This window comes from Leuresthes tenuis, unplaced genomic scaffold (assembly GCF_036924035.1).
Source record: "Leuresthes tenuis unplaced genomic scaffold, fLeuTen1.0.hap1 SCAF_5, whole genome shotgun sequence".
Lineage (NCBI taxonomy): Eukaryota > Metazoa > Chordata > Actinopteri > Atheriniformes > Atherinopsidae > Leuresthes > Leuresthes tenuis.
In genome coordinates, this window is record NW_027325359.1 from 18783666 (window position 1) to 18805440 (window position 21775).

Genomic DNA, 21775 nt, shown 5'->3' on the forward strand with positions numbered 1-21775 from the left:
AACTTTAATCTGAAATGTGTTGAATTATTCAACAGATACTATTAAAAAGGAAATTATTTTCAAATGAAAACAAATCTACATTTTTATACCATCAACGGTTTATACCATCAAAGGCAACGAAAGAAGTGAAAATTTGAAAACATTGTTATGTAAGCTTCTATAATCAGCAGATTGGTGAAAGGTCCTGTTAATCTACGTAGTCTGCCGCTGCATCTACAAATATAATGTGCAACTTTATTACGCAAAGAGAAAGCCGTTTATCAGTTCAGTGCAAAAACGCTGCCAAGTTCTTTGGGCACATACTTATCTCAGATAGATAGAAAGACGCAGTTCTGTGATCAGATGAATCTGAGTTTCAGCTGCTTTAGGCAAGCTGTTGGTTCGATGCGCTAAAGATGAGAAAGACCAGCAAAAGGTACAAAGTTTGGGGGTGCAAGGCCGATGTCATTAATGGCTTACATACATGTGAATGAACACTGATGAAGAAATGTATATGTCGGAATTTTGGAGAGACATATGCTACCTTCAAGGCAATGTCTTTTTACAGGAGGTCTGTGGTTATTTCAGCAGGACGGTCCCAGATCTCATCTTCTATAACTTAGGACAGTGTGGCTTTATACAAACAGAGTGCGTGTGCTCGACTGGCCTGCCCGCTGTTCAGATCCATGTCTGCTTAATGAGGAGGAGAATCAGACTTTTGAGTATCTGAAAAGTTTTTGTTGCATTTTAGAAACGTTTTGCAGATGGGCTTATTCTATCGATTTGGATACATGAAAACACAAAGATTATATTATCTTAAGAATGGATGTATTGAAAGCTTTAATCAAATGTTTGTTGAAAAAACAAAACTTGTGTGGTTCCTCCATCATAGTGAATATGGTATGCTGTAATTATTCACAAATTATGTCTACAGTATATGTAACACATCTTTCAAAAGTTCAAATTTTCTATACTTAGTCACAATCTGCCCTGACATATGACTACAACTTATGCTGAATTCAAAGATGGATGAAAATCTTTTCTAGTTCCACTTCCAGTTGATTTTTTCCAACTGGGAACATGGAAATTGAAACATCCAAGTTTAACGCACCAAATTTCCAACAATTAATCTAATTTCCCCCTTTCAATTAAGCCTTGCCGGTTTTCAAAAAAATCACTAAAGAGCTTTTTCACACATTTTTTAAACTACAGAACATATAACTTGTTGTTTAGAAGGAACATTTTGTGTCAGACTGATAGTGGGAACCTTAAAGTGCCCAGAAGCATGTCTAATTTTTGTCTTTTAACAGCCTTTGCTGATGATGAGTAAAAGAAGTGATAAACACATAAAACAACACCTGTTTTATCTTTAAATGGACTAATATAGATTCAAATGGGAAAGCAAGTGCACACTTATTTTGTCCTCAAAATTCAGGCGAATAGAGTCTGCGTGTCTCAGCCACATTCTGTGAAGCCTTTGGAAGGTGGACAGCATGTCACCTTGTTATAATGCATTACATCTTGAGATGAACACTCAAAAGGTGTAATGGTGTGAATCTCCTCCAGTGCTCTGTTTAGAATGATCTTATTGGCAGCTTCAACCTGGACAGGTGTCCATCAAAACTGAGAACATCTAGAGCTTTTTTTCAGTTAACAACCCACCGTTAAAACCCATTAAAGCTGCTTTAATTGACACTATGGCTATATGATGGAACTATATATATATATATATATATATATATACTTCTACTGAAAGAACCCATATGAGTTTCCTTTTTGAGCACACAAGCATGAACAACAACAACAAAGACTTGATATGAATATTTATTTAAAGACTTTGTTACAGAAATAGTCATTTTAAATGAATCACTAAATTGTGGCTTTCATATTTCCTATTAGATGAGTAAACCCTGTGCTGTCTTGTAATGTCACTCAACTTCAAGAACAGATTTTATGTAACATGTATCACTGGACAAACAATTTCTGATTGGTCTTTTGTGTAATTACAAGCATCATGCAAAGGTCTTGGCTGATAAAAAAAATAACTGGATAATAAATTTGGGAAGATGGATTTCAGTTTATTGTCAAATGCAGCTCTGTAATAACTTTAAACACAGATGCATGATGCTGTATAACATTATTCCCAGTCAAATGATTCCATGCTCTGAGGGCGAGACAGCCCAGTCATTTCTTTCTATTTGGATCGTTCTCCCGCTTCTTCACATCACTTTAACCGCTGGGTCTGAGAGAGCAACGATGAGTCTGCCAGAGAAGAGGCTATGCATCAATGTCCCATGTTAGAAACTAAAAAAAAAAAAGAGACTACAAACAAAGCATCTGAAGGCATTGCACAATTCAGAGATTGATCAGTGAGATTTTTAAGGCAAACAAGTTCTTGAGATAACACACAAAGATGTCATAGTACAATTATTTGTTTAAAACCCACTTCTGTTAGGGAAATAAAAATCTACACATGCAAACTTAGTACATGCTATAGAAAAAACATCAGGATAAAACAGGATATTGATTACAAGCATTTAGTTGAATCACTTTGTCAATATCATAATTTTACAGGAAGAGGCGTTTATATTACTCATGTGAAGATTGCATGTGTGTTCACATCGCATGCTGACATATTACCGCCTCGGCAGAATGACACATATGGAGGAGGGGGCCAGCTTCTTTAACGTTGGTATGTCCACCTGTCGCACAGAGCTTTTCTTTTTTTTTGTCTCCTTGTAGTCTCTAACACTACAAATGCTTTGATTGCAACTCCTACACTGATGCAGCCTCACATTACAGATCCACGTGACAAACCCTTCGCTTTAAGACTTCCCACATCACTGGATTCCTTGGCAAATCTTCCTGAGGGCAAAACAGCTCATTCCAAAGAAAAGATCTACATAATTTAAAATCTATACTGTACAGCTAAGAATAATCATCTAGTCACATCATGAGGCCTTGTAGTCCTCTGGAACTGGGAGGGCTGACAGCATTTTCTGAATTTGATTTTAAGATAGGTGCTTTCTGACCTTTTGGAGATGTTTAAAAGATTAAAAATCAGCTGAGCATTTTCTAAACCTGTCCTTCAAGCAGTTATTGCCATATAAATGTAGTCGCCAAATCTCAGCCCACGCCTGTGGGAGGTTTTAGACTGATCTGCTCCCCACTGCCATTGTCAAATCAATGAGCAAGGTTTCTACACATTTCCATTTCAAATTGTCATATTTTTCCACACTCAATTTTTGGTGATTTTTGCTTTTTACAATAAACAGTAGATTTTTATTAAATGGTTTTGAAATCCAGCGGTGAACACGGAACCATTTATGCTATTATGCTGGCAAATGTTTGTCGGAAGATTATAATTCTAAGTAACGCAGCTAATATGACTCAATTACGATCAAAATTATACACAGCATCAATACACAGCATTTTACCCACACTGCATTGTTAAAACAGTGAGCAACACGAAAATGCATCATCAAATGCAAAACATCTCTGCTGAAAAAAGAACAACTAACCAGTGCAATCTATTCTTTTTTAACCTCTCCTCAACACCATGAGTATACAGTGTTACATTTTGGTTTTCTCTTATCTTTTTAGTCTTGTTTATAGATAAGAACCAAAAATAAGTTTTTGAATTTTTTTTTTTTAAATAAAAACATTTTCATGGAGCCTGTTCGGTCTTGTTTGTTCACCGTATGAATGATATCCATAAAGGACTCCTCCCGTAAAGCCTTTCATTAGATTAAACCTATTCTAAACCACCCTCTGGTTGGAGCAGGCAACTATGGAAGCCTGCTTCTGACCATCATGAAAAACCATAGACCTGCCTCCAGATCAGAAAAGTAAGGTCACTGACAAGGTGCATTTATGTTGCATTCTCTTGAATGGCCACTAGGTGTCAACATCTTTAGATGGAAAAATATAGAAACAGGTTGTAGTCTATGATTAAATTAAGCAGTACTCATTTAAATTTTTTCTTGTGCTCCCAATAAGTTTATGTTCTTAACCACTGCGCTACATCCATCTTTTATTTGTAATATATGTCTAAAGCGCTCCACTTGTTTTATCAATTTATCAGTCAATTCAGACTTTTTTTCTTTTAGAAGATAAAGCAGGGAAAACAGTCAGGAAACACAAATATTTTGCCATACTCTTTTTTTCCCCAAACTTATCCTGACCTGGAAAATACTAAAAACAAATTCCATACTCTTTCATACCTTTTAAGACCTTCTAATTGTCACCCATCTGTGTGTTGTTTGCATTAGAGCTTCACAAAGGGTAGATTAGTTTCAACGCTGTGATATTATTCTCATGACATTTTGGTCGGTGAACCAAAGGAAAGTGTTTCTATGGATTCTATTCAATGGTTGGGTGCTTTCTTTTTCTCCACGCTGACAGAAATGCAAAACAATTGGTTCATCTGTGTTATGATTGTCTAACACTATGTGTATTCTGATTAAAACATCCAGATCCAGGTGCAGATACAAATCACAAATCTTCATCCAGTACATGCTGACTCCAAGTTCTTGAAAAACAAATGAAAAACAAACTAAAAAAAGGCCTAATAAAGTTTCAACGGGCTCGTCATAAGCGACCTAAAACCTACTGTTTCCCATGCAAGCAACTGTTAATCTTTACACCGCCCTCGCCGTTATGCAAGGGTCATGCATGTTTCATATACAAATATTTGTTGTGAATGTAGCGCATATATCAGTGTGTGGGTGGGAGATGAAGGTGACATCTTGTTGTGATAAATAAATGAAAGGCCCTGCCTTGTGTTTCAGGAGGAAAGTCACAGAGTCGCGGCAGTTTGATGCAAGTCAGGCCTTCAGAAAACCTATGTATGATATTTATGTACAGTATATATACTGTATATTTAAAATTAATATGTAAAAGACTGTTCCTGCCTGATCTGGTTCAGTCTAGTGTTGCTTCAGTCTAATACCAGACTTGAGATCAGTGCTACATTGTGCAAGTCCACATCCCCGCTGATGTAAACAGGGTCCCTGCCATGACACAATATCACCACCACCAGACCACATCTCCCCACATGGAGGTACCCTATTCAGTCAAACTGAACAACCAGTATTTCTGGGATGAGACGCTACACTTAACAGTATGTCAGATTTGGCAGAAAAAAATGTTGCTACAGAGTGCTTTCGATCACAAGGTCTATTTTTCAATGTCTTGCACACATAAAACACACATCATTGTCTAACCATTCGCTTTAAAAAAATACAGGCCTGTCGTTCATGATTTAAATATGAATAACTTATGTAGAAATATTAATAAGGCCTGTTAGTCATAATTTAAATATGATTACAGGCCTCAGTATAAAATGTAATACTTATATGAGCAGTAAAGAAGCAGCATCACACAAACAGTATTATGACCAATACACAAAAAAGGCAGAACTTTGTACAGTGTATAAACCTCTAAGAAAATCTTTCACAAGCAGGTTATGAGTAGATATTTTGATCAAACATCATCAGCCAAGTATATTGTGAGTTTGAGGCGTGACTTTACAAAAATGTTGTAAACATTCTTTTGTATTGATTTCTTGACTGAATAGGGCCCTAGAAAATACAGTTTAAATCTACTGTACAGTAAGCAGAACACAGATTTACAGTAAAACATTTTTCCTCACATTTATATCAAATAAAAAGGGACCTCTGGTGGTTGAAGCTTGGTTGGTATGAAATGGTTTGTGCTTTGCTGAGTTACATTGTAAAGTTTTCAACTGCCCAGAAGTGGGCACAGCGGCAGGCCGGAACTCATCTAAAAGTGACAGTGCAAGTACCTGAAAAACTAGGCTTTGAATATCAAATACTCACTTTTTTTGGGCTCAGAAAAGCTTGTGGCTGACTTCTTTTGAGAGAGCAGCAGTTGTGGCTAGCTTAGATTCAAAGCAGTCACAATGGATTTCAATCCGGACAAATCAATAGATTGGTCACAACATTAAGAGCACCTGTCTCGTATTGTGTAGCTCTCATCTATATTGTTTAAACAGCTCTGGTCTAATAAGAGCAGAGATAAATGGGGGGTTTCCAACAAAGTTTTTTATTACCTGTAAGTGGTTTTAAACTTGTGATAGCAAAAACGTAAATGTGTCAAATATGTTCAGAATGGGCCGACAGAAAAGGTTTCCATTAACTAGCTAAGCAAATGTATGCAATCTTTTGAAAGACATAAAAAAAGTGTGAATCAGGCACATTTCCACTGACTAGAATGAAGAGAACAAACTAGGCTACGTAAGCTATGTTGCTAGAAGGTGTTGTCCAAACTGTAACAAACCTTGAAGAGATAAAAAAACAACAATAGCGGTGGACATCCAGAAGAGGATATTGGAGAAACCTCTTCTGTAGAAATTACTTTAATTTCAGGGAGTATCTGGAGTAATATACATTTTTTTTCAATTTCAGTTTCACCTAAATGTGTATCAAGTTTTCAAGAAACAGACAAAATACAAAAAAAAAGCTATGAATAAGCATCTAACAGAAACTAGATTAAACACAAATGACTAAAACCCACACAAGGAGACATACCATTAAATCTACAGCAACTGTTTGAATCTACAACTTCTGCTGTCACGAAGTATGCAGGGGTTAAACTACCAGTACACGCTTCGTCCATGGGTGTGTGCACAGAATTGTGGGGTTGAAAACTGAATCAAGTCATATGAGAGGGAAGTTTATGTGTGTGCTTTCTTTCTTACAAAATGTATCATAAAGCTGCATAAATCCTAAGTCCTCCACAAGTTAAATATTCAACACAACAGAAAAAGTTTGGCCTTAAAGGGAATGGCTCATCTGGAGGAAGACTTACAACATGAATGAGATAATGCAAGTTCACTTTCAGTGTTCTTAATATGACGCTGAGTCCACTTTGGGTTAACTCTAAGGGTGTTTGCATTTACCATTTTACAGCAGGTGAACTGACTGCAACATGGTTCGTCCACAGTTCAATGCATTAGCAATTAACCTCATCACCTCATTCATGTTTTAAGAATTAAAAGGGTTAAGTGTGAAAAAAAAAGGTGTCTGAGGTGACTACTATCAAATATATAACACAACCCCGTCATGTTGTTACAGGCTGCCAAGGACTAAAAATATGTCATTCGGTGAGCTGTTCAGATTTGAGGGTGCTGTCATCTGACATTTCCAGCTCGGAGGTAGAATGATCCAGTACCCATCATCTTTTCCACCCAACATCAAATTCAAATCATGCTGAATTTGCTCTACTCTGAAAGTGGAGAGTCTGAACTCTTGCCTTTTGCTTTAATATTAATAGCAAATTTTCATCAGCAATTATATAGTTCACTTAACTTGGGAAAGTAACTAGCTTATGATGCTCAACCAGTACTTTTACTGTTTTCATATCCCAGCTAAGAATCAAAATTCTTATTGATGTTTAATTTAATTCTTTTTCCGAATAAAGAAGTAAATTCTGAGTTACTATTTGTCATTGAATGCAACATCAGTAGAGCACCTTTTTTGCGCAGGAACTGTAAATGCACTACATTTATACAGGACTTTTTTTTATTACTGACCCCTTGAAAAACTGACGACAAGCCAAATTCCCTCATTTAAACACACATTCACATTGCACTAGTGTACACTTTTTTTTATTTTCAGCCCATGCTGTGGTTCAGATCTCTGTCATATATAAACTCACACACCAATGAAAGCATCTGAGATAATTTGAGGTTCAGTGTTTTTCCCAAGGACACTTGTGGTCTGGCGACGAAGAAGAAGAATCCAAACATCAACTTTACGATTAGCAGACTAATGCTGTTCCTACGAAGCTACACCTGCATCTGTACTGCCTTATACAGTGATGAGGTAAAGGGTTACAGACTGGGATTTGTTCCTGAATTTACATTTGCATTGCAGAGGGAAACTGTAGCGATGATTTGACTGGAAAGCCATTGTTCAGAAGTGTCCTCTGTTACTGTGCTCCTGTGGTATTTTGACCAAAACATGTCACAGACATTTCATTAAACCTCAGGAATTCGTGTCAGCTTGTGAAAAAGAGAAGAATACAGTATGTCTTTTTTCATTTCAATGAGAGATTCACTTTAAGGTGAGGCTGTTTTTGTTGTGTTGGGAGAGTCAAAACCTACATGTTGAACTTGTTGAGAACTAAGTGTTCGTGCAAATCTGTGGAAAATGTGTGAGAAACAAAGCACAAACCTAAACTTCCCTCTCATGGTATTTGATCCCATTTTCAATGTCCCACTTTTGCAAGCATCCAGTTCGAACCTGGTCAAAGTAACTGGTTTCTGTTCACTCAAGCAATACGGCTGTATTGACATGGTGGCGGAGAAAAGTGTGATCACCTGGTCTTTTAAAACACCCTGAACCAGGGAGCCACCTTCAATGCCTCCAGGAGGTGTGTTTGATACTGGCACATAGGTTTTCTAATGAGTATGCCGTTGAGGAGATGATTGGCTACATGTTTATAAACTTTATGGTTCACTGATTATTACTGGTTTTAACATTAAGCTCCAATACCGCTGGATAACATGGAACTGAAAACTCCCCTCACAGTCATTGCTTTAAACCATTTGGAAAATTTTCTGAGAAAAGCAGTTAACATTTTTTCTCTGTTGGTTAACTTGTTTGTGCACATATTCACAGTGTGTTGCTACCATTAAAGTGTGAGTCACCTGAACTGATAGCAACCAAAGTGCTAGAATTCTAAACCTGCAGTTTGGCAAAGATTTTGTATCATTAATGAGAAAAGTAACACTGGCTTACCAAATAGCACTGAATTAAAAAAATGGCACTACAGAACAAAGTGAGAGGTAGAGAGACGCAGAACAGAAATGAAAAAAAAACTTTCAAAAGCGCAGTGTAATTTCACACAAAAAAAGAGACTGAAAAACACAGCGCACACAAGTCAGGCTTAGTAATGAGATGTGTGTTTTTGACTTCTGGGCTTGGAGATCCACATTTCCAGAACCCACAGTGGACACAGTGCCAGTGAATGCTATCTGACAAAACAGTAAGGCTGGTTCTAGTCCCTGTTGCATTTGATTCAACCAGACTCACAGGGAGCACAGCTTCCTGTAGAGCCAAGGCAGGTGGATGGAGGAGAAGGTCGGAGCGTGGGAAGATCTCAGGTGATGATTAGTTTCTTCGTAATGGAACGTCGCGGCGGAGGTGAACTTGTGTGGGAGGGACAAAGCCCTGAGTGTGGGACAACGGTGCATGCTTCCTTTAAAACTGACACATGCTCCATTTATAAAAAAGAAAGAAAAAAAATTAAATACGTACACTTTGTAATAAAGAATATGGCACCAGGGCCTAAATGTTTTTGTACAAAGTCACAACCTCTTGTTTCTGCAGCCGAAAAATAGGAATCTGTAAGGTTTTCACATTGATTGGTAAAAATTTCCTCCTGAAAAAAACTCTCCGCTCTCCACATGTAAACATTTCTATATCAAGAGACGTGATTTAGTGAAAGATAGAGGAAGTGGAAACAGTAAAAGCAAAACACATGGTCAGTGTTTAAAAAAAGAGCCTCCCCAGTTTGGACCCTTTCAATCTGAAAGCTGTCCTGTTTTCTCTTCCTGGTGCGGTAAGTTGTTCTCGAACCACCACGATGACCCTGCAAATCCCCCATCTAATCCTACCTCCTCTCTCAAATGTGGAAATGTCCCAGTTGGGGTGATCACTCAAACTTCACGGACAAACATTCCCGAAAGTGCAACATGAGAGAGCAGGTTAAGTTCACCATGTGCTCATGAGCTTCCAGTGAAGAGTAGCAAGAGGAGGAAGCTGAAAGAGGACAGCAGAGGCCAGTAGAGTTGACCGGCCGATGTTGAGAGCTGGGCCATGGCCTTCAGATTCGGCTTACCCGTCTGGTGAGGAGGGGGTGAATGGCTGGTGGGGGGCAGGGGGTGTAAGGAGGTGGCAAGGGGCCGGGTTTGATCCCACGGGTCCTCATGTAGGAAAGGAACTGGTCGGGGATTTCGGCTAGCACTTCTTTGGCTAGACGAGCCATGCTGAGGATGTGGCTTCCTCGCCGGTCAATGTAGTCTCTGAATGGAACAAACTGAGGGAGGGAACAAGTGGGTATGAAGGAAGAGAAAGAGGAAGGAAAGAATAGTTAAGTGAAATATGAAGAAAGAGAGAGTAAAAATATTAAACAGAATGGAAATAAACTAAGAAGAAGGGTTGAGGAGTGAGATAGAGACAGACTCAGAACAGAGCTGAGGCTCAGGCACCATGACCTTTTCCCATTAATCGCAAATCCCACATTTCTCTGAAGACATTCTGCTGAGCTGGTCACAGCTGGTCAGCCATGTTTTTGGGATTATTCTGTACCTGAACAATGTCTCGCTCTGCGTATCGTCCTTGGGATGAGATCCTCTCTTCGTCCCCATCCAGCTCGATCATTTCTATGGAGGAAAGCACGTCAGTCAAGTACCGTCAGGGGACTCAAACAGCCAAGGCTATTGCAAACATGGCACACAGTTTGTGTGTTTGCTGAAGCCATTCACATGCCACTGGCTTACATTTCCTTAGAGACAGTTCCAAGGAAATGTGGCCTGAATATAGAGAATCTGCATCACTGAGCGTGATGCCATGGGGCTGTAAGTGTATAACTGTGCACTTTGGGGAAACATGATAGAGTATGTGTAAGCAAGGCCAGCGATGAGCACCATGGGGACATAATGCGGCCGAGCACAGCGGCTTCATGCTTGTGATAATCGTTGATTTTGTAGGCTCATTGCTCATCAGGAGTGAGCCTGTTTTTAACAGAGAACCACTCGGTGATTTGTAAACATACATGTCTGTCCTGCAACAAAGGAGAGAGCTGTGGAATGGGTCATCATCTATTTTGAAAAAAAAAAAAACATCCCTAGAAGGGCAGCTGTGAATTTCCACATTTACTGTACCTCTGTTTCTGTGGGGGGAGGGGAAATTAAGGGGAAGGAATGTGGCAGAGTGAAAAAAAAGAAAAAAGGAAAGAGAAAGCTGCACAAGGAAATGTTGAACCATGTGGGAGACGAGATAGGAAACAGAACAAAGGTTGAACGCAAAAGATTAGTACATGCTTATTAACACACACACAAGCAGAAAAGAACAGATCTTCACCCTGCTTACCATCAAATTCTGCTGGTCCAACCCCAACTATTATAATTGACATGGGCAGAGATGCAGCCTGTACAGGGTGGAAAGAGACAGAACAAGCACAAGCATGAAAAGCAGCAAAGGAACGTCGCTCAGTTTATTCATCATTTGCTATCTTAAAGCCCGCAGGCTGTCAGTGAAATATTCCTGCAAATTACTAACCGCATGTTAAAAGTAACAGCACGGGAAAGGAAAGCTCAACAGAAAAATTTTACGCCATTGTTAAGACAGACGGGGTTCATCCAATTCCATCTGCCCTCTGCACCCTGGTTCATAAAGCCTCTCATGGAGCCAATTTTAGAGTTTTTTTAATTTCATGCATCTACAAGTTTGTCTAAATCTCCAAAAGCTTGACAGCTTAAAAATGGCTCCCATTTACATCTCCCTCTGCCCTGAGCCTTGATTGAACTGCCGCCTGGCATCGCAATATTGTTTATTAAATCTTAGCCGAGTGGGACAGAAAAACACAGTTCAAATGATGAATGATGAATGAAGGTTTTGCACTGTTTCATAACCTGTTATTAAATAGAGGTCCAAATTACAGAAGAAATGATTGGTGTAGAACCTCTGCAGGGCTAGTAAATAATTACTCTCAAATCTAACTTTACAATAACATTACATCACGTGTGTGTGGGGGAGAAGGGTGAGTGCTTGGTGAGGCTGAGCAATGCAAGCGCATGCCACCAGGGTTCCAAAAGTATGCGCTCACCCAAAATGGTTGTACACATTAATTATGATCACACTCATTAGAGGGCAGAGTTATTAGAGCTGAATGCAGCAGGACTGGGGAGGGTGGGGGGGGTTTGCAAGATGAGGTGGTAGTGGTGGAAGGCGGGGGTGACCACATTGACACCGCTCCTCCCTCACTTCGCTCATTAGTGAAGAAAGAGTGTGGGAAGCTCACGTGTTTGACAGTGAATAACCAGCATGAATCTAAACGTGCAGCACATGGACTGCTGTTGTCCATGACAAGATGAATCCCATTTGGTGACCCACTGTAGGATTACTGGTTAAGATCTATTTAAAAAAGGCGCAGGAATCATGAAGCTTAACACATGGATCGAGAATTTAAAAGCAATGTGTTACTGTACATTGACTATGGACTCCTTAGTCTGTGCCATGTCTGTGATCACACCGTCGGAGATGATGAGCAGGATGAAGTACTGCGAGCCGTCTGTCACTGCTGATGCATACCTGGGGAAAAAAGTAGGGATGAGACTGGCTGACATCAAATAAAGTTGCATGCAGATGGAGAGTCTGCACAAAGTCTCCATATCGCACAAAATGTTTAATTTCAACATTAAATCTCTATAAAAGAGGAAAGATATAGCTTTCTCTTCTCCGCTAAAATCGTTCAAAGCTTTCTAATGGCTAATCCAAAGACCAGTGAATATGTTCCAGAAATAATGTTTATGGAAACATCAATTTTATGAACTTGCAGACATTAACTTGCTTGACTAGCCCTTTGATAAGCCCCTAACGCAAGCCCCATTCATTGCCTCAGCAGTAGCCTTATTGCAGAAAATCTCATATCAGGAAATGACCGCTCAGAGATCAATAAAATTCTAATCTTATTTCACTGAGGACAAATGGTCCAGTTAGTGTCATTTCTGCTGCCAAAAACATTGAATGTTATGTGAAATGTAGAATGAACCTTTTGTCAGGAATAGTTAAACAAATTATTTTAAAAAATTTTTCCTGTTTGTTTGGGGGGTGGGGGGGGGGTATTTTTTCCACAAGGCATGATGTGATGACAACATTTCTGTGAAGGTTGCGACCCAAATGCAGGATACAACCCGGTAAAATCTGAACAGGAAAGGTTTTATTAGAAAAAGCAGAGGTAAAGCAACTAAACCAGGAGCAAGCTTAGGGTCATATACTCACTAAGACAACAAAAGGATTGATGACTGGACAATGTGCCAGACAGCAGCTGAGACTAGGGAGTATATGTACAGTGTGAGCGACAACTAATCGCAGTCAGCCGTGGATGGCGAAAATAGATCAGCGGAATGGGAAGCATCAAACATGGGAAGCAAAAGTGAAAATGAGCAAGGGCAACATCAGTCAGGGTTCGAACATATTTCTAATTTTAAAAAAACATACTGTTTCAGACTCTAATTTCCTGGTTGATATGAAAAAAGACTTTGCATTCCAGTGGTGAACATGTATGTTACATTCTGATCATATATGTTTTTATGCTGTAGCTCATGAAAATTTCTTACCACCAAATGCTGAAACAGTGAGCAAGACACAAAAGGAACATTAAACTTTTACCCAGAGATAAAGTAAACTAATCTATATTGTTGATAACGCCGCTTTAGGAAAGTGAGCAAAAAGATGATTGAAATAAGAGAAAAAAGAACAAAAACACATGTATATATGAATAGTGATGAAATGAATTAGATTTCATTGAAGTTGAGTTCCACCCAAAAGTTTTCCAGTTTCTAGAAATCATGTTACAGCACTAAAAGTGCAGTATCTGAAGGAATATGTATAGTAAATCTAATGATAACAATGTTGTGCAGCACACATTTTTTAAATGTATTTCATAACAATATTGAAACCCATGTGGTTTATGATTGAAACTGACATGCATTGTCAAATCTTGGGCTCCGGTATAATTTATTTAGCTCAGAACTAAAGTGAGCTGTTTTCTGTTATGTAATCCAGTGTTCGACGCTTGGAGTGATGAATAAGGAAAATGTTTTGTGAGTTTCACAACACTCTTACGCTAAACACTCAGGCGCTTAAGAATTTGACATGACACGGAGTCACTTTTTTAAGCCAGCGTCTTCCTGGCTTTCAGTAAGATGCTCCACAGAAGTGAGAGCTGAACAATGCAGCTATTCTCAGGCGGAGTGGGTGGATGGAGCTCGCAGAGAGAGAGAGATGGGATTTGAAAGCCGGTGATGAAAGGTGGGAAAAGTGCTTGTTACAGTCAGTCTTGAGGATCATGAGACAAGATCTGGCAACACGGGATGTCAGGTGGGAGTTGGAAGAAATTGTGCTCCAAAACAGCCAAGAACTTTTTTATCAGCTGTTATATGTGTAATCAGGAAAGTGCTGCTGCCAGTTTCTTTTAGTGTCTGCAAGTGTGTAGTTTAACTGTTCCAAGGATTTAAAAATGTGGATTAGCATTTGTTGTTCCAAAAGCAATTAAAGTGTCCACAGGGGCTCATATGTTTCACATTAATCGGGATTATTTCATTGTTTATCTGACAAATGGTGCGAAGTGTGGCATTTACAGTGGTTCACATTGCTCTTTGTTTAGGAGCACACAAAGATTTTCTTTTCTTTTCTTCTGTCTCCTGCACCTGGAGGCAGCCCCATTGGTCACCGTGCAGAGGGGTGATCCTCTAAAGCACTGTCATGACTGGTGTACATGGTCCAGGCATTGATTTCTCTTCTGCAATGCAGCTATTTGTACATTTGTTTTAATCATCACTATTTGCTTCGCAGATCACTGGTCAACAGCCGACACACAAAAAGCCAGAAATCCACTAAAGCTAAGTGATCTTAGGGGAGTTTTTTTCCTGCTAAACTCAATATTTCACGGTGACATTTGAGCAGATCGGCCCACGTTTTCTGCATGCCTCACGGGGATTTTAGTGGGCTTACCTGGCCACATGGTTAATGACAGGGGAGAAGTGGGTAGGTCCGTAGAGCCGCACAGATTTTAGACTCTGGTAGTAGGCCTCCATCACCCCGTCGATACCGTTGCAGTATGGGTTCTGTGGATTACCGTTCTGTGCAAAAGCAGAGGCACAAGACATGGGTGATCTTTTGACTGGGCAATTCAGACAGTTAAAAAGTGTTTGTTGCCAAGTAACACACATTTGCAAACATGGTAAAAGACAATAGTTTGATTCTCTTGTGTCCATTTTAGGAACACTAATCAAAAGCAGATTTAGATTCTAAATATATTATTCTAAATACCACCAAGTGTGAGAGGCACAAAAAGTTACAAGCACTTCAGGATGTGAAATCCAAGCTTACCTTTAAAAATATTTCACATATTTCAAGGAAATGTTGACAGTTTAGTCCCTCTGTTGCAGCATTTCAGGACAAATATCCTGATGCATCTTTCAAAAGCTGTACTAGAGGTCATAAAAAGACAAACTAGGATCATTTAGTTTCTAAGATAAATTCGTGTTTGGTTTCATGTTGTGCTAGTATCTTTTGCCTTATTGGAGAACCAAAAAACAGTGCTAAGTTAACAATGTTTCAGACACAAAAGAGAATATACATTATTTAAACTGCACATATGCTGTGGGTTTTCTTTTGGTCTCAGCAAGAAACCATCTTGACTAACTCTGCTTGGTTACCCATAAGTACAAGAAGAACACACGGACTCCTTTGCTTTGCAAATGGAGCAGGCATAATTACGGTGGATTCAGCAGTGGCCTTCTTGCACTGCTGCTTGGCAGCTGTAAGTTGAATCTGTAATGGCTAGATTAATGCTTGTGTGCCTTGTCTCAAGGTTCAGTGCCTCTGGGGAGGCTGTGACTCAATGCTGAGCAGCTGTAATGGATGTAAATGCCTCTGGAGAAACATCTGGGCATCATAGTAGATCAGGAAGCGGATTATAGAAGGAGGGATCAGGATGTCTGGGGACACCCGCATGACATTGGCATAGTGGTGAATGGATGGAGGAATTGGAGAATGAAGGACGAAAGATGGAAAGTTAAAATGATGCACAGCTAAGTGCTGAATGGAGGACAAACAACTGTTTTTTTCATTCCAGTTGTACTTAGACTTGTATTATATAGCAAACAGATTAATAAATTTGATATGTTCATCCAACTAAATTGGCGTTTTTGATGCCAAAAACTAACCAAGTCATTTGGCTTTCATTACCACGGAATGTGCAGTCAGTTTGGATGAGTTCCTTCACGTTGGACAGCATCGTTCACCACCCACCAGTACACTGCTGCCTGTAATTAGTCATGTAAGTATGAAAATCTGTGTGATCAATCTAATTTCAAAGCAACACTGGATAATTTTGTAAATCATATATATACGTTCCTCTAACTTATTTTGAAGTACTTTGATCTTTGTTATGCATTCCCGACCCTGAACCTGCTCAGGTGTGTCAGGGGGCTGAGATACTGCGGCTATTTTGGTCTCCATCCTGCACTACACCGGTTTGCTTTACGGTCACTTGTAATCTTTGTGGGTTCACACGAATATTTGTTAATATGACTGTTGTGCTACATCCCTCAACTGTTCGGGAGCTAAAAAAAACTGTCAAATTCTCTAGTGTTACTTTAAGTTGTTCAAAAACATAGTTCTAGTACGCAACTGCAATTTAATCTAGTTAATCTCTGATGAAACATAAATCATTTAACACTACCATGTTACTGTTGCAATGTCACTTTGAAAATGATAGCGTGTTAAACTTTAGCCCAAAGCAAATATGTGGCATCTTACAGCCTCGCAGCTACTAACTGGTGTAAAGACTTATTTTAGTTGCATTAGATTGCTTTCATCAACCAACTGTAGCACACAGAAAGTCAACAATTTACAGCTACCTTTCCTCTGGGTTTGTGTGTGACTACGTTGCATAAATGAATGGGTGCATAATTGCATTTTTTATGTGAGTTTATGCACAACCCTCTTCTTAAAAACCTTTCAATATACTTAACGTAATATACATAGTACAAAGATAAAATATCTAATACTTAAAGGGAAAAATTCTACACTTTGTGTTCATTTTGAATTTAGTGCAGGCAACAAAAAAAATACAAAAAATAAATAAATAAATTGGGATTTGAGCATGTATACCACTATGTAGATTAACCTCCTTCTTTTGACAACAGTATGTAAGTGTTTTGGAACTTTAGTGTCCAAAGAAAGTGAAGCTGTTTCTCAATCTTGTTTATGTATGCTTTTTTCTTTGAAAGATAGAAGTTAAACTTGGTCTTGTGGATACAGTCATGACATTTGTACACTGACAGTGGTTTAGAGGAGCATTTCGGAGCCTCTGCAGTGACTTCTATGACAAAACCCGTTTTTTAATGCAGTGCAGCATCAGGGCGGTTATTCAGTGCTACATTGTCAGCCTCGATACAGCCTCGGACTTTTACACCAACATCTCTATTCTCAGGCAGTGTAACTAAAAATGCACCTTGAGCCAAAGTTTAGCTTGCTAACCGGTGAGTGTTGCAACAGGAACGTTATTCTTTTGAGAAATTGTAGAGACAAAATAAGCATCTCACCCAAAAACAACCAATCCGTTTTGATTACAGGGCTTTAGAATTTTTTTTAAACTCCAAGCATTAAACACTATAAATGTATGTATAAATAAAAGTATCATAAGTCTGTGGGTTTTTGTACAATAGATGAACTGGAAGATGGCTGGATGTTGAGTAAGCCATCTACTCACCAGAGGAAATTCATGAGAGACTCGTCCATCTGGAGGAAGCTTGGCACCAAAGCCCAGTGCGGGAAACAACTTGTCGCTATCATAGTCTTGGATGATCTCTCCAACTGCTCGCAGCGCCATGGCGTAGTCATTCAGCTGGTATGGGCTCATGTAATGGAGTGAGGTGGGCTGGGATGGGTTGCCTACATCCCAAATGAACAATAAAACACGCATCAACATCACACTATAAATATGCCTGCTCCACCTGGGTTTTTATTCATATTAGAATAAAAATGAAGGAAGTGGATGTACACTGTTACAGTATACTGTAGGTAAGCAACAATTTAACACATATGATGCTGAGGTATAGCTGTCTGCTGATCCAACAGATTCAGTAGCCAAAGAGGAGAGGAAAAGAAATGCATGCAATTACTTAGAGATTATGCAGGGTGTCTGACTATAAACCTTTAAAGGTAAAGAGAACAGCCTTTTATGTTCATGAATACAAAAGCTTATGAGAGTCAAAAGTGCAGCCAAATCATAAAAACAAAAATGGTGAAAACCAAAGTATAGCTTCAGTCATCATGTTTTTATTTTTCAGCATCAACAGAGAAACAAGAACAGATGCAAATAAATAAATGGAAGAAAAAATCATAAAACTGTTTGGACTGATGATAATTGATGACAATGAATGATGATAGGTTACATCAAAATAGGATGAAAACCAAGAATATCTTAATTTGTCTCTAAACACTTTGGAACTTCTGTTCCCCGTCTGCAGCCTCGAGCCCATTAGCTCTGTCTCAAGGAATAATGGAATGAAAAATCATCTTCTCCTAACCAGGTCTTAAAATTCGGTAAATACATCCTCAAATAAGCTACAACACATGACATATTACACCGTACCATTATTTACTAAGCAAAAACTAAACTTGAACACAAAAGCAATGAGTGAAGTACACAATGATTGACTAGCTTGTAGAACCACCTTTAGTAATAATGGCTTGAAGTAATTGATCTCTGTGTGATGTTATCAGTCTTTCACATCATTGTAGAGGAATTTTCGCCTATTCTACTTCACAATATTGCCTCACTTTTTGTGGCCATTACAAGCATTCCAGTCAGGTTGAGGTCTGGACTTCGACTGAGTCCCTGCAACACCTTCACTCCATTTCTTCAGTTGTTCTGTTGTAGATTTGCTGCTGTGCTTGGGATCATTGTCCTGTTGCATGATCACATTACACCCCATCTTCATTTGTCAGACAAATAGCCTCACATTTGACTCAAGAATACTTTGGTATATGGAGGAAATCGAGTTTGAATTCGCAGAAAGAGACTGCATGGTGTCCAGGCCCTGTGGCTGCAAAACAAGCCAAAAATCATAAGCCCTCCACCACCGTGCTTAATAGTTGGTATGAGGTGTTATGCAGTATTTGCCTTCTGTCAAAAATGGTGCTGTACAGTATGGCTAAACATCTCTACTTTGGTTACATCTGCATAAAGGACATTGTTCTAGAAGTGTTGTGGTTTGTTCAGATGTAAATATTCAAACTTAAGCTGTCCTGCCATTTTATTTTTATAGAGAGGAGGCTTTATCCTGGAAACCCGTCCAAAATAACACATTATTGTTTGGACGTTTTATAATTTTACTGTCATTAACTTTCAAATTCAAGATGCTAACTGAACTGGGCTGCACAGTGGTGTGATGGTTAGCACTGTTGCCTCACAGCAAGAAGATTCCTGGTTTGCATCCTGGCAGGGGCCTTTCTGTGTGGAGGTTGCATATTCTCCCTGTGCATGTGTGGGTTCTCTCCGGATACTTAAGCTTCCAGAAAATGCATGTTAGGTTAATTGGTGAGTCTAATTGACTTTAGGGGTGAGTGTGAGCATTTTTCTCTGTGATGGACTGTTGACCTGTTCACGGTGTACCTTGTCTCTCGCCCAATGGGAGAGACTCCAGCCCTCCTGCGACCCTAAAAGGAATGAAGTGGGTATGGAAAATGGATTGATGGATGCTAACTGAGGGCTGTAGAGTCTGCGATGCAGCTCTCAGGGTATTGCACGACCTTGGGGTGAACTTACTTCGATGTTTGCTCCTGGGAAGATTGACAACTGTCTTGAATGTTTCCACTTGTGTAATCTATTCTCTCTGAAGAATGACTCCATTTCCAGTTAGGTAATGCCCATATAACCCTTCCCAGATTGATGGGCAGCAACAATTGCTTCGCTAAGATCATTGCTGATGTCTTTGCTCCTTGGCGTTGTGTTAACCCACACCTGAAGGCCAGCAAAGTGACAAAACCTCTGCTTCTATAGAGGTGCTGACACTCGCCGATGATCAATCAATCAAGTGGATCAAGTGGATCTGCTACTTACTCTCTCAATTCCTATTGAAGAAGTTGCTGCACGTTGGTTTAGCTTTAATCAAATAATAATGATATGGTGTAATATAGCATGCACTGTATATCTGAGGTTGTATTTACCTCATTTTAAGACTTTTTACAACAACAAATGGGACAGATGTTATTATCTAGTTCAACATCTGCTAGTTGTCTTGCAAAAATGAGAAAACTGATGAAAATATTGTGAATAATTACTATCATTTCAGCCACTATCAGAGGTGAGAATGTGGGAAACTGATTTGATGACATTAAAGAAAGTTCTCCTTTCTTCCCGTGACATCATTTCCAAAATCGCATAAAAAGTCGTCTGTGTGGAAAAGCTAATTTTGTTTGTTTCTCATTAGCTTGTTAGAACTGATATGATATGTTGGTTACCTGTGGGGCTTTAAAAGCTTTACCACAGGGTGGAAATATGATTTTAAAATGTGGGTGTAATGACTTCCTGTCTACAGGGGGACACAAACTTTACTCTCAGTGGCTCAGAGGTTTAAACTGCAGATAACGTTCTAACAATCATCTAAATTTCAGCTACTTTATCATTTTTTCCGCAGTTGAATTAAGGCGGTGAAGCATTATTGAGTGCATCACACTGATCTGATCATAAACTGCCAAACTTCTATCTGTTCTAAACACTAATAGGATGTCATTTATGAGAGCGGAGCTTAAAAACACTCACCATTTGATGCTGTGAAATCAATTGCCACCGTGAAATTAATCTGTGTCCTACAAAAGAGAATAAATGACATAAGGAGAAACATGGAACCATCAATCATGTCAGATTATACCACAGCATGTTCAAAGCAAGCAGCAGAGAGCAATTAAGCAGCAGGTTATCAGCAGCTGTCTGTCTTAATATTAGAGCAGCGAGATAACACAGGTCGGTAATCCTCTCAGCCGAGTCTCTGCAGAGGCTACACTACTAACTGCAAGTGACAGAGGATTTAATTATGAGAGTAATACTGGTGCCTAATCTAATATCATTATCAATTATTGTGAACTTACCCGCCTCTGATGTAGTCCAGGAAGGACAGCTCAGTGTCCACCAAGCAGGACAGGAGGGTGACCTGTCAGTCAGACAAGAATGTGACTGAGACAGGAATCACGTCTTTATGTTAGAGAGCCTACAAAATGCTTCTTTACAGGTTTACAGGTGCCTCAAGGTTATTAAGGACATTTAGTTTGAGCTCTGTAATGTTCCACAGCTTTGACTTTTATGAATGGCTGTTTTATTCATTCTCTTCCACACAATTCATCCATTGCATAACCATTGTATTTTTTATAAACAAAATTAGGTGAATCAAGCAAACCCTTGAAATACACAGAGTAATAAATACAAAAAAAGAGTAAATTACTAAATCAATGAATGACTAACGTTGAAAATGCTGTTGGAATGTAAACCAATTTAGCTTGTAGTTCCCATGGTGCTAGGTGCAGCATTTGTTTAAAGAATGCCTGGAGTTGAGGATAAAACTAGTGCCACTTTTCAATCTCGTCTCTGCAAGACTTGCTTTTGGGGGGGAGGGTTTAGCTGTTTTCATATTCTTGTGAGTTGATATCTATCAGACCATTTCATCTTGCTGAAATGTCCATACCCAGGAAATTTTTCAAACTATAGGGCTACCTGGTTCTAGTAAAATGAAAACGGGCACATTTGTTTTTTGTACATCCATCTAAAATGGTGCTAAAGGACAACATGAGGAAAAAATATGTGTCGCCTGCTGCTTTCTCTCCATGTTCTCTTCAGGAGGTCGAGCTTATTGGACCTTTCACTAATACAAAAGCTCTATAACACGTGATATGAGCTCTTCAAGTACTGTGCTCCATATTTGTAATAATTACCTTTTCAACTTAGTTACTTCAACAACATTAAAACTTACAACACA

The 21775-nt window shown here is 39.1% G+C and overlaps 1 protein-coding gene across 1 annotated transcript in view; it reads right to left on the reverse strand.

Moving 5' to 3' along the window:
• Positions 1-1839: 1839 nt before the first annotated feature.
• LOC140307493 (copine-8-like) overlaps positions 1840-21775 on the reverse strand; it is an 81488-nt gene continuing 61552 nt past the window's right edge. Inside the window, exons 13-20 of the mRNA XM_072386407.1 lie at positions 20895-20956; positions 20569-20615; positions 17512-17693; positions 14745-14872; positions 12218-12320; positions 11100-11157; positions 10317-10390; positions 1840-10044 (exon numbers count right to left, since the gene is read on the reverse strand). Of these exons, the coding sequence (XP_072242508.1) occupies positions 9832-10044; positions 10317-10390; positions 11100-11157; positions 12218-12320; positions 14745-14872; positions 17512-17693; positions 20569-20615; positions 20895-20956 (867 nt within the window). The 3' untranslated portion in view covers positions 1840-9831. The remainder of the gene's footprint in view (positions 10045-10316; positions 10391-11099; positions 11158-12217; positions 12321-14744; positions 14873-17511; positions 17694-20568; positions 20616-20894; positions 20957-21775) is intronic.